Here is a 13,237-nt window from a genome sequence, read left to right on the forward strand (position 1 = left end):
TCAATTTAATACATTTAGACAACCCAATAAAGTAGCAACATAAAAACATTACCTAAACTAATACATTCAGAATTTTTTTTCTAAATAACAATAAATATTAAAAAATTTAGTTAGTTGTCATGTGGCAAAAGAATGTTGAAAACTAGCATCTCGAGTGTCTAAAACTCTAGTTCCAAGATAAAAATCAAGTTTTTAAGTGTTGTTTTGTAAAAAAAAAAAAATTCACATAAAAATCGAGTTTTAAAAACTTGATTTTGAAAAACACCGCTATAGAGCTTAAAAACGTCACTATAGGGCTTAAAAATAGAGGTCTAAAAAATTTAGCAGAAAAACGCCGCTATAAGACTTTAAAACGTCAGTATAGGGCTTAAAAACGTCACTATAGGGCTCCCTGAACCTAGTATTGAACACTTACAAAAAAATTTTGCAAGAAAACGCCGCTATATGGCTTTAAAACGTCACTGTAGGACTTAAAAACGCCACCATAGGGGCGATAAAACTAAAAAAAAATTTTGCATGGAACTCAAGTTTCGAAAACTCAAGATCTATGTGGCATTTTCAAATATGGATCTTAAGTTTCTAAAACTCGAGATGTCTAGTTTCCCTTATAGTTTCAAGCGTTGCCTAACTAATCATATACAACTCTTTCTCACAGTTATTCTGCACATTCCCCCAATACATTCACTTGAGGATAAAAAGTTGTCTTCTCTTATAAAAAGAGGGATGTTACGTCTACAACAATTTTACAATATTTTTACAACAAATCACATGTGGTTAATTATTATTGGTTCAATTTTACAACAATAATAACTAACCACCTGTGATTTGTTGTAAAATTGTTGTAAACGTAGCATCTCTCTTTTTAAAAAAATTTTATAAGAGAAGACAACTTTTTATATTTTCATAAAAATTGTATTAAGACATTCCTAAAATAGTTTATTAACAAATGTTTAAAGAGCACCCATTAATCGAACTATTTTATAGTAACCATATAAAGGTTTTTTTTTTAATCTTAAGATATAAATAAATGATATTAAATTCTATAAGGATAGTGTAAAACTCATACTTTATCCTTTTAATCATAACATGTCACATCATCTTATCACACATTTAAGAATAAAATACAACCACACCCATAGAATTCTAATACCCATATATAAATCTAACCAAATTGGGAGTTTATTGAGATGTTATTATGTGCAGCATGATGTATAAGTAAAATGCTGCTGCGATAATCTCTTATTAAATTGTGGAAAATATGGGTTTTACACACATCCTTACCAAATTCAAACTCTAAATAAATATGTGTCCGAATTAATCTATGTTATAATAACAAAGAGCTCGATTACAGTTACCATATAACAATATTATTAAATCAAGAACATTACTTGTGTATTTGGCTCCAAATTTTAAAAAAAAAAAAAAAAAATCCAGTTTATTTTACTATTTAGCTTATTTTTGCTACTATTCATGAGCTTCATTACACTTTTTGGTACTATTCATGGATCTCACTGTACTATTTCAGCTAACTTTTACTTTTATCTATGGTACTTTCAGCAAAAAGTTTTCAATTTCAGCAAAATAAACAGATTCCAAACAGACTCGTGCGTTTGGCATGGATTATTTTGCCAACTTATTTTACTATTCAGCTTATTTTTGCTACTATTCATGAGTCTCACTGCACTTTTTGGTACTATTCATGGGTACCATTGTACTATTTCAATTAACTTTTACCTTTATTTACAGTATTTTCAGCAAAAAATTTTCAGTTTCAGCAAAATAAGTAAATCTCAAACGGACACGTACCTAAAGAATAATCACTTTTTTTTTTTTTTTTTTGTCGAATTGTCACTTATTATTCTCTCAAACAAATGGTGAGATAAGATTTTTTATTTTTTTTTAATGTAAGTAAAAGTGATATTAATCAAGATAAAAAAGAGGAAGGCCCAAAATTAAGAAAAAATAACCTCGCTTATTTATTTAACTAAGTTTCTGTTGCCTCCAACTTATTTGTTAGTTTTTAGTTTTTTTTTTTTTTTTTAATTTCTTAAAACCTCACTTTTTCTAATTCTTTTAAGAGAAATATTATATCAACAATATTTTCATAACACTTTCATAACAAATCCTAAGTGGTAGGTTATTATTAGTTGTTAGGGTGGTCAAAAAAGTATTTTAAATTGTATATTCAAATTAGAACCAATAACAACTTATCACTTATGATTTATTATGAAAATGTTATGGATGTAGTATTTTTTTTTTTTTTTTTAAGTAGAAGTATATCTTATCACTTTTTTAGTATTAAAAAAATTTATTAAATAAATAAATAAATAAATAAATAAAAAGACTAAATAAACTAATGCCAAATGCTCATCAAATGAAAAGATTTTCCATGAAATATCAATAAGGCCTTTAGAACCAATGAGACCTCCGAAGCCAACTCCAGAAGAGGATGCAAAATGGAACACTCCTGTTTTTCAGAGGTAGAGTGAATATAATAAAAATCCCCAATCCCAATTCAAGGGCCATCAAAAGAATCGATCACATGCTTTAGGGATTCCCAAAAGGTGGGTTTGAGGGCATTATCTAGGAAGAATGAGGAATCAGAGAAGACAACCAGGTTTATCATGTTGTTGTATGAGTGAATTATTTCTATATCAACTCCATTTCTTTAGGAAAGGCAAAGACCACCAACCTTACCAAGAGGAGAGAAATACTCCAAATTTTGAAAACCTAAATTATGCAACTTGAGATTTTTAGTGGGAAGTGGGAACCAATCCTGTGATAGATTAGGGAGTTCACTTTTGCATTTCTGTATTGCTATATTGAAGGAATGATCAAACGGAGAGATTTGCATTAGAAAAATGTTTGCATTTGAAAAATGTTAAGTAGTAAACAAGAAATTCACTCCTAAGGTATTAATTTGAATATGATTTTATAAAGTCGTGAAAATCCTTAAGTCCCACATGAAAAAAGAAAGAGATAATATATGAGTTTATATGCTTATAGGTTGGATATTAAGTTGAGCTTTGGCATGTGTGGGTTGGACCCTCTTGTCCAAATAGTTTTATTTTATTATTTTATTTTTTGTGTCATTAAGTTTGCGAACAAATTTCACACATCTAGTATATCATTTTTTTTTGGGGCGGCTTATTAAATATTTTTGTTCTTGTTTATGATTAGATTTTTATGTTGCTAGTGTTTATATAATCACAAAAATAAATTATTTTTTTAAGTATATCCAACAATTTGGACATCCTCCAAGTTCATGTCTTGCAAAGTGGGTTCAGAGAAATTTTGGTTGATACTAGGTGGGTCAGTGGGAATAATAGTAAGGGAGACGAAAACCCAGCTTTTCTGTAAGAGTTTGGGGAGGTTGAGATTAGTGGTGTGATTGTTGGATTTGAGGTGGATATTTGTGTGTGTGTGTGTGTGTGTGTGTGTGTAAATTAAGAATGAAATTTGCGGTGTAGCGACTAGGGGGTGAAGCCAGAGATATGGGCTTTGGAGTTCGGTTGGAGAGAAGTGGGCTTGTGGGAATTGGGAAGGCTTAAGGGAGGTCTGGGCTAATGGAGAGGCCCATCTGAGAGAAATTATGACTTATGACTATAGTTATTAAATTGGGTCCAACCTATTGTGAAGGCACCACGATAAATTCCAAACCCTAACTTTTAGATCTCGATTTTCTTTTTTTAATTTCTTTTTTTCTTTTTTTTTCTGTTTTTAATTGTGAAAGTGAAGAAGTGAATAATAACTGCATAAACCACCAATTTGGCATGAACAATGCCAAGATTCTCCACCTATTTCACCCATGGAACGTTCAACTCTAACCCAAAAAAAAAAAAGGATAATCGGAAAAAGGAGATAAGACTAGTGACTTGTGCTTTTGCTACTGTAAGAAACAATCATAAAGGATGATCCAATTTTGGAGAAGATGAATTCTTTTAGGACAGGGAAACAGTTCATTGCACAAAGTTCTGTGTATACAGAGTACATACTGCAAGAGTCCAGGCATAATTAGGGTACAATAAATGCACCAAAGCATGATAAAAATAATGGTGCAAAGAGAGGTAACCCTCAATGCCTTCTCATGAAATACAACAATAACAAGCTATCCCGTTAAAAAGACCGGGAGAATGCTGCTCTATGAGTCCTTTGGAAAGCTATACCTACCAGCACCCAAATTACTGTACAGACAATCCTAAATTTCTTCTTTAAGGCCTCACAAAACCTACCAACCACACCACAAAGAGAGATCCTATAACATAAGGCACCAACAACCTTCACAAGTAGATCCCATTGCCATTGCCATTGCTATAAACACCATCAGGCAACCCCTTAGTGCACTTAGCTGGAGTTGCATTTCGGAATTTGAGTTTCGTGGGACCATTGACTGTTCCATTCGTGACAGTCCTTTGGCTCCCACAGCTGTGTAAGGCAACATCCAACTCCCCACATGCTGCTGCTATAAGTCCTAAATTTGACATAAGAATGAGAGGATTCAGAAGTTAACATTTCCGAATTTTGGTGCACACACATATCAAAAGAGATTAAGACACAACTAAATAAAATTAAATGGTTAACCAGCAACAATATACATATCAGGGAATACTCCTCTCCTATTACAAACATGAACTCTCATAGATCCAAAAATTTTAATAGAATTAGAAAACCAACAGTCGGTGGACTGCTTCAAGCAGAACAAATACTTATTTCAGTTATTCCACCCAACTTAACTAATCAAGGAGAAAATGCACACAATATGGAGCAGTTTTAAAGGAAAAAGAAAGGAGAATAAAAAATTTGAACCTCACTACTTTCTCATAAAATGATGAAATTATTTGCAATAAAGGCAGAGGTCGTCCAATTTTCCTTGAATTAGTGAACCAAAACTTGAATTTTGCTGAATTTATATTCGAATTATGAAATATTATTCAGATGCTAACCATTAAAAGAAAACATTCAATCTATACTTTTCACTTTTCAGTTTGTTATTTAGGGCGGTAACTAACACGCAAAAAATAAAAATCATTATTAGATATCAAAACAAATGAAAATGAACCCTATCAATCTTGATAACATGTCATCTCATCAAAGATTATCCTACATATATCTACGTCAGCATTTGGTTATCACCATTTGTAAATTTGTCCACCATATCATACCCAAAATTGACACAACAGTATGTTTTCTTTGTGATAATTTCTATAAATTGGGTGAGCATGGCCAAATATTTACCCCTTGATCAAAAACACACTTGTTCATAAGTGCCTAACCTGCAGTCTGACCAGGCTAAAGTGAAGTAAAATGACACTTTCAAATATGAGCGAGCTTATAATATGCATATTGCACTTCCAAATTACAGATATTTCCAGAATATGCTCCTTTATTATAGAAATATTTCGAACTGGATGATAACCCACTTAGGACAATCATTGTTTATATGGACAACACTTTACCCTAGCGTATCTGATCAAATGACATGGAAACTCTGCAGTTGTTCCATGTTTTTATATCATTGGACTTGAATATGAGATAAAACCAAATTATTAATTTTCCTTCTGATATTTCAAGATAGGTTTTAATGCAGGTATTTGTTACAATAAGAAAGCCAGGAAGGTATCTTACATGTCAGATGTTTTAATTTATTGGTGCAAATTGTACCATACAAAGGTCTCGTGTAACAATAAGTAGAGTCATGCAGGCATTTTGAAGATAGAATTAAATAGAACTTTTTTCCTATTAAATACCAAACTAATGTCTGTTTGTTTACTTGGACGATGGGATTTGAACATTCTTGTTCCTTCTAATGCAAGATCCATACTTGTTTCTAATTACCTAAAGTGCAATGCTTTTAACTTATTCTTGCAAAAAGTTACACAAGGGAAGGAATCTAGGTTTATCATAAGGTATATGCACCAAAAAATGTTTTGCTTAAAAGAACTTATAAGATATGAAGAAAGAATACTTTTTATGTAAAAGAAAACTACCTATAATCAGTATCTCCTAAAAGTAGCAGAAATAGTTCTACCTTGATCATTCTTTGTTGAAAGATACATCGTAGCATACAAGTATTTACATATTTCCACTCAGATCTTGCATTCAGCACTTATTACTAAAGCTCTAATCTCTTTAGCTTTATGGGCCCTAGTATATTCTATTGCATCTTACACATGATTGGAAATACATGGATTAGAAGCAATAATAGAAACTGTCAATAATCCCAACCAAAAACTAACCACTCATAACTCCAGTGTATGTGTCTTGTCTAGGGCTTGAGGACTCACATCTAGTGATTCTCTCCCTTTGTTCCTTAGCTCTCTCTTTATTTGTAATTAGTGCTTCTTTTATGTTTTTGCTTTTCTCTCTTTTTTTTTTTACTCTTTGATATGCTTTGTGCTACTTTGCATTTAGCAGTTTTTTGAATATACGTATTTCTTACTTATCAAAAAAAAAGAAGTATATGTGTCAGATGATTGAAACAGGTCTTTGTTTCATGTAACAATTTTATGATTGAATAACATCAAGTTAAATGGATACTTAAGAAAGAGCAAGAGAGGTACCTAAAAACAAAGGAGAAGGTTTTCCTGGCCTTGATTTAAATTCAGGATGAAATTGAACACCAACAAAATATGGATGATTGGGTAGTTCGACAATCTGTAACATCAGCAAACCAAATATTAACACACAGCCATTACAGATGTAAAGTAACTACATTCAAAGATCACAAGGTCATTAACATTGTGGCTTATAATTATACCTCCATACGTCGACCAGTTTCGTCTTTGCCAGTGAAAGAGAGGCCAGCTTTTTCAAGGCGTGCAACCATATCAGGATTCACCTGCATGATAAAAAATTATTCCCCCTTCCAAAATAGCTGGTTAAAAGAAAATTCTATGCATGTCAATCCCACAAACCTCATATCTATGCCGATGTCTCTCATCAATGAAGTTTCTAGTTCCATATCTAAAACAAATCAAAGCACAAAGGTTTAGCCAACCAGCTGATGCATCCAATTTAGCAGACTACTACCCATCTAAAATTAAATTCAGAACTTTTAAATCTTCTAATACATTCACGCTTATTAACATTGTGTGTGTGTGTACAAGCTAAAATCTAAATCTGATTCTTGCATGTCTTGTCATATTGATATTGTTTCATTATTGCCCCCTAGTTTTTTCTTTTCTTTTCTTTTCTTCTTTTTTTCTTTTTAGTCAGAACCCTACTGTTGAATTATTTTTTTTTATATACAATAAAAATACATTACAATCTACCCTTAAAAATACATTTTTCTTTTGAATTTCTACTTGGCCCCAATGTTCAATTATCAGTTGACTCATGTATATTGTATGTTAATATCTTGTTTAAAATCAATACTTACAGTTTTGCAGATTTGCAGTCCAAAACATGGAAAATTGTCCTCCTTGATCCAAGGCGCATGGTGCCTCCCATTTGTGTTTTTGAGCCCTGCTTATAGTGGAAGATCAGAAATTAATAAATATATACATAGATCTCATGTCAGGTTTTCAGTTTAATCAAAAAATAAATGAAGGTTAAATTTAAAGGCTTCCATCTCTCACTGCCTCTTATTTAGCAACATTCTCTTCTTAGCTCAAAATAAATGAAGGAATAAGAATTAAATCCTATTTCTACTTTTTCTTTAAAAGAGCAAAAACAATTTTCTATCAATGTCTAAACTCAAAAGGCACAAAATACAAACCTCAGGCATAAATATAACACAGGGATTCTTGGTATTGGGATCAAATTCAGTGCTGTTAGCATCTTTCAGACCAAGAACAGATCGTGCAAAATCGATGACAGCAATTTGCATTCCTAGACAAATGCCAAGAAATGGAACTCTATTTTCTCGGGCATACTTTGCTGCAAGAATTTTCCCTTGCACTCCTCTGTCACCAAACCCTCCTGGAACAAGAACACCATCTGCACCCTGAAGATAAAGGCTAGTCAGAGACCAAATCAAAAAAATTACAACTTAAAGAGGGTAGACACCTCCAGAATAAATTAAAATAGCATTATCAGCTTGATAATCCAATGACATCAGATAAACCAACCTTCAACAACTTCCAAGCAGCTTTATAAGCATCTGGATTCTGCAAAAAGAAATTTTTGTCATGTTGTGAAATAAGGTAAAAATTAAGATTACATACAATGTGAGAAACACAAAATAAATAACAACCTCTTTTGCAGTTGCAACTTCAAGATCGCTAGCTGGAACCCAATCTACAAAGAGTTTCTTGCCGTGGCTAACAGAAGCATGCACAAGAGCCTGTAGAGACAGTACATTGTATATAGCAGCAACATTATACTTCTGCACACTCAAGCTATACCAATATGCATGTGATATATTAAGATACTGAAAATAACATATTCATTCCCTTTGTCCCACATTTTCGGTCCTTCATTCCATTTTAGGATATTCCAAAATAATATGTACTTTGAAAAGTAAATGGACACAAATTTAATAATATTTCTAACTAGCCCTTTTTTTGAAGAAGGGCACTACTCATGGAATCTTCAAAAGCATCGTTACATAGTATATGTGTGTGCTTTGTGATTCTTTGAGCTTATGAAGATAAAAAAGAATCATCAGATTTCTATAACTAAATTCAATCAGCAGTCAGATCTGTCAATGACTGGCCTCTTAACGAACTGAGACACATCATGAATGCTCAAAATGGATTCAGAATTGCTAAAACAAGTGACTTATACTCTTATAGGACAATATATTGACTAAGATGCTGAAGATGATCCAGCTATCCTAAATCCCTGGATAAACAAAAAACAAGGCCAGCATAGATTGCAATACCATGTCATTTTATCTACCACTATAAAAGTACATGAGAAATGATTTATAGGTTGAAAAATCATATCATATTATCTACTAAAGACTATTTAGATTCTAATACACAATTAAAAATTTGAATGGCATCACATGTAAGAGCAGATGAAAGTATCTTTAGAGAAATAGAAACAGAAATTAAATATTTAATTGGTGTCATATGTTGAAAAATTATATCATATTATCTACTAATGAATATAGTGAAATATTTTTCGTATAAGGACCCCAAAGTCAACTGCATTTAGCAACAATCTTTGATATTTCCATTATAAGAATGCATAATAATTCCAGCTGATATAATGATTTAGAGTAAGAAGTGATAACTAAGTGCACCTTAATTACAGAGAGGTAGGAATCAGAAAGGCCTGTATACTTCCCAACCATGGCAATGTGGACCTGTCAATTAGTTGACACACAGAGATAAACTTCTGACAACAAATAGAAAGAAAAATAGATTCTGAATTTGAGAATTGCTTGTTAGACCCACCGGCTCATGCAACTTGTCACATTTTTCAGCCCTTGAAATCCATTCATCTAATGCAGGCTTGCCAGCTTTACTGCCATTACAGAAAGCATTGCATAAGGATGCTGAAAACTTAAATGATGTCACATGCCTGTACATTCAAGCTCAAAATTAACATAATAATTAAGAACTGAGTTAATCGGACAAACCCCAGAAGGTTCAGCACTTTCAAGATTGCTTCATGGGCCTTCTGATCCTAATTCAGAAGAAAAAACATATGCAGCTGTAAGAGATCTTAATTAAATATTCAAGATTTACATTCCAAGGAGTGCTAAAGTACTACTTACTCTTAAAAGCAAAGGAATGTGCCAGATGTTGGGTACATCATGGAGAGTGATGATGTTTTCTGCCTGGAAAACAAGTGCTTTCAATAAGATAGAATCTTACAAAGCAGATAGGTATAAATTTCAACTTATATGCACATAAAACTTTTGTCCATATCAAAATACCGAGACATGGCAAAACTGAGAGACTTTGACTTTTACGTTCTCCTCAAGTGCCTGTCAACAAATTCAATTTAATACATTAAGTCAACCCAATAAAGTAGCAACATACAAAAGTGTGCGCGCGCACGCATGTCAGAGAGAAACAAAGGGATGGTGGGATACCGTTGTACTACGACAGGTTAAGATATGTGGTGTCAAACCCAGGCCTCTTAGTTGCCGAACACTGTGCTGTGTTGGTTTTGTTTTCTGAACAATAATGACAAAATTCACCACAATTATTAACCCGACCAAGAAATTTGTTCTGATAAATAAAAAAGATGCAGCCACTATATCATCTGCCATATGGGATGTACAGAAACTTGCAATTCCTAAGAAGTTTACCTGTTCGCCAACAACATTTAAAACAGGCACAAGGCTGACATGAATCAAGCAAAAATTTCCGGTCCCTAAAACGAGAAGTATTCAAGAAAAGAATACATTTAATTAGAATTATTAAAAGATCAGGCTTAACACTTGTGTCTTGTGAAGTTGCATAGATAATATCCTTACCTACACGATACGAGAATTGGCCTAATGCTTCAATAAACGGCATGGATTCAATATCTCCTGCACCAAGGAAGCTTATTAAAATCTTTTAAAAAAATAGAGAAACAACTAGTACTTCCAAATTTCAAGAACACTGTTGTTAGTATACCTATAGTTCCACCCAATTCTATGACACAAACATCAGGTGAACCTGACTTTCCATCCACTGGTATCATTGCTACCCGCTCAATCCACTCTTGAATGGCATCTGTAATGTGAGGGACAACCTACAGAACCAAAGCATGTAAAAAGACTTGTTGGCCATACGTGTATATGAAGGTTAAGAATGATACAAGAAAACAAAACGGATTTATTAGTGGGAAAGGGGGGAAAAATGAAAACAAACCTGTACAGTTTTCCCCAGATAATCTCCCCTTCTCTCCTTGTCAATAACAGACTGTCATACAAGAAGAAAAACTTAAGCCATTAGATTTTGGTAGGGAATATAATAATCTTTACCAACTCTACAAGTAAATATTTAATACAGGTATGGAAATGAACCAACTTGCCTGGTAAATCTTTCCGGTAGTGATATTATGATCGCGTGTCAACTTGATATCTAGAAACCTTTCATAATTTCCAAGGTCCAGGTCCACCTTTGAATACAAAATAAAGTCATGTTTCATACTGTTATGCCTCAGTTTCGATCAAATCATCCATATTTGTCAAAACCTTGACAAATTAGTCCTGATGTTTACATTTTTGCTTTAATTTTTGTTAAAAGTAACATGCTTAACTAGAACTTTCAACTAGTATCTGTACAGAAGAAATAGGATAGCGTACAAATTTGATAGTGATCATTTTAAAAGTCATTTCTTTTCTCAAAAACAACACATGAAATTGATCCAGTGAGGTGCACTACAATTTACTGAAACAACCAAATCTCCATACCAATAGGCCAACTTAAACATTTCAAAAACTTTTTGTCGAAATAGAATCCATTTAGAGCATAAAAGGGGCCAACCTTTCAAGAATTTAATTTTATAAACCCCATCAAAGAGAGTTGAAGCAAGTAGGAAAATAATGTTGACATATCATTTATACAATAAAATTAACAAACAAATAACACAGAAAAGGAACTGTTTTTATACCTCACCGCCATCATCTAACACAAAAACTTCTCCATGCTCAAAAGGGGACATTGTCCCAGCATCAGTGTTCAAGTAGGGATCTGAATTACAAAACAAAAAATTAGGCCAAAACACAGGTCAAAACGTTGAAAAAGAAGAAAACAAGAACAAGACAAGGCAATCATATCTCAAGAGTTTATAAAACAAAAAGACGCCCAGTAGTGAATCATAAAACTGATGTGGTTGTGTGATATTGTCAATTTCTGCTCCAATTAGAGGAGCCCAGAAAAGCACACAAGTTAATATATATTTATTTAAAAAAGAAAACAGAAAAAAAGAGGTTAATAAATTAGATAAGGAAAACTAAATGGAAGTTTAACCAACTTATAAGACACATTTGTACAAATAACATATGCACATCCTTAACTGAGAAACAACTTAAAATTTAGATGCTCATTTTGGAAAAAAAGAGATTGCCCAAATTCCAAAAGCTAATAATGTAGCAATAAAGCTTCAAATAAATTAATTAGGGGCCCAAAAAAAAGCTATTTTTATCAAGAAAACATAAATATACACTCTACAGAGAAGAAAGCAGCTAAAAAAACAAAAACCAAAGAAGAAGAAGAAGAAGAAGCAGCAGAGACCAATTTTGATGGAAGTCACGCGAAGGCCACAGGCCTTGAGAAGCAGGCCAATACTACTGGCGGTGACTCCTTTTCCAAGGCCACTAACCACTCCACCAGTCACCAACACATACTTCATTTTTATACTTTTCTTTTCTTTGCTTTTCTTTACCTGAGTTTTAGATAACACCTACATATATAAACAGAACATTATATCAGAAAACAGAACAGAACAGGCATTTCCTATGATCATCAACAACAAATATTGGTGGTAAACTGAAAAACCAGACACAGTACCCAAAAGCTTAAGTGGGTTTTGTTTGTAGAGGAAAGCCAAGCAGCTGTAGTTTGGTTTGGGAGTTCAGACGTTATAACAAGAAGGTGGCAAAGGCACAAAGAGCATGAGGAACAAACACAGTCACACACTCATACACTGGAGTACAAATATGTAAGAAAAGAAAGACAGAATGGGAGAGAAAACTAGGCTGAAGGAAAGGGTGTGAGTTTGAGATTTCTCAGCATTGGCGGCTTTATATAGTTATTATGCAACACTGCCAAGCCAAAAACGTAAAAACTCCCCCAATAGAAAAATGTTTTAGAGGCTAATGTAAAAAGGGTTTTACATTTTTGCTTCCCTATAAGGTCGCTCTCTCTCTCTACAGTGGTTAATTACACACCGAGTACGGTCCGTGTGAGACACATCGGCTGAAAATTGTGCGTTAAAAGCACGATTTTTGTTAAATTGTGTAATCATGTTTTCTCTTACTTTTTCAAAATTATAACTGAAATTTTATCTTGATCGCACTATTTCCAAAAGTGTGTATTTAAATGTGTGTAATAACCGCGTAATTTTGGTGCGATAGTCACTATATAAGTATAAATATTTGTGAGATGTGGGAGTAAGAATCGGAGTTCAAGTCTCCAGGAAAGAACTTTATACATATACACTTAAATTAAGCTAGAGTAAAAATTCTATCTTGTATATATAAAAAAAAATGTGTGTAATAAGTTTGCAACAAATATTAATATTTTTATAATGAAAAAAGTTAGCATATATCCTAGCAGTAGTTTAGATAATATTTTTAAAAACGTTTTATAAGAGAAGACATCTTTTTTATATTTTCATAAAAATT

At 32.8% G+C, this 13,237-nt stretch overlaps 1 protein-coding gene across 1 annotated transcript; it reads right to left on the reverse strand.

Annotated features, from left to right (window-relative positions):
* Positions 1-3,936: 3,936 nt before the first annotated feature.
* LOC112030825 (uncharacterized) lies at positions 3,937-12,674 on the reverse strand. The gene is made up of 22 exons (XM_024063489.2): positions 12,402-12,674; positions 12,126-12,294; positions 11,503-11,582; positions 10,921-11,007; positions 10,758-10,808; positions 10,521-10,638; positions 10,376-10,432; positions 10,208-10,272; positions 9,989-10,072; positions 9,830-9,880; positions 9,668-9,730; positions 9,530-9,576; positions 9,345-9,414; positions 9,191-9,253; positions 8,195-8,284; positions 8,070-8,108; positions 7,718-7,945; positions 7,379-7,464; positions 6,915-6,963; positions 6,758-6,838; positions 6,561-6,654; positions 3,937-4,471 (listed from the first exon to the last, which is right to left on the reverse strand). Exons 2-22 carry the CDS (start codon positions 12,241-12,243, stop codon positions 4,281-4,283), a joined length of 1,812 nt encoding a protein of 603 aa, XP_023919257.1. The 5' UTR covers positions 12,244-12,294; positions 12,402-12,674; the 3' UTR covers positions 3,937-4,280.
* Positions 12,675-13,237: the final 563 nt, after the last annotated feature.

The sequence above is a fragment of the Quercus suber genome, unplaced genomic scaffold (assembly GCF_002906115.3).
Source record: "Quercus suber isolate HL8 unplaced genomic scaffold, Cork oak 2.0 scaffold_1024, whole genome shotgun sequence".
NCBI classification, from domain to species: Eukaryota; Viridiplantae; Streptophyta; class Magnoliopsida; order Fagales; family Fagaceae; genus Quercus; species Quercus suber.

Coding starts and splice junctions, on each gene's coding strand:
- LOC112030825 (XM_024063489.2), bottom strand. CDS start 12,243: ATGAAGTATGTGTTGGTGACTGGTGGAGTGGTTAGTGGCCTTGGAAAA. Junction 8,109..8,194: donor AAGTTGCAACTGCAAAAGAG/GTTGTTATTTAT, acceptor TTCTTTTTGCAG/AATCCAGATGCTTATAAAGC. Junction 7,465..7,717: donor GTGTTATATTTATGCCTGAG/GTTTGTATTTTG, acceptor CACTATAAGCAG/GGCTCAAAAACACAAATGGG.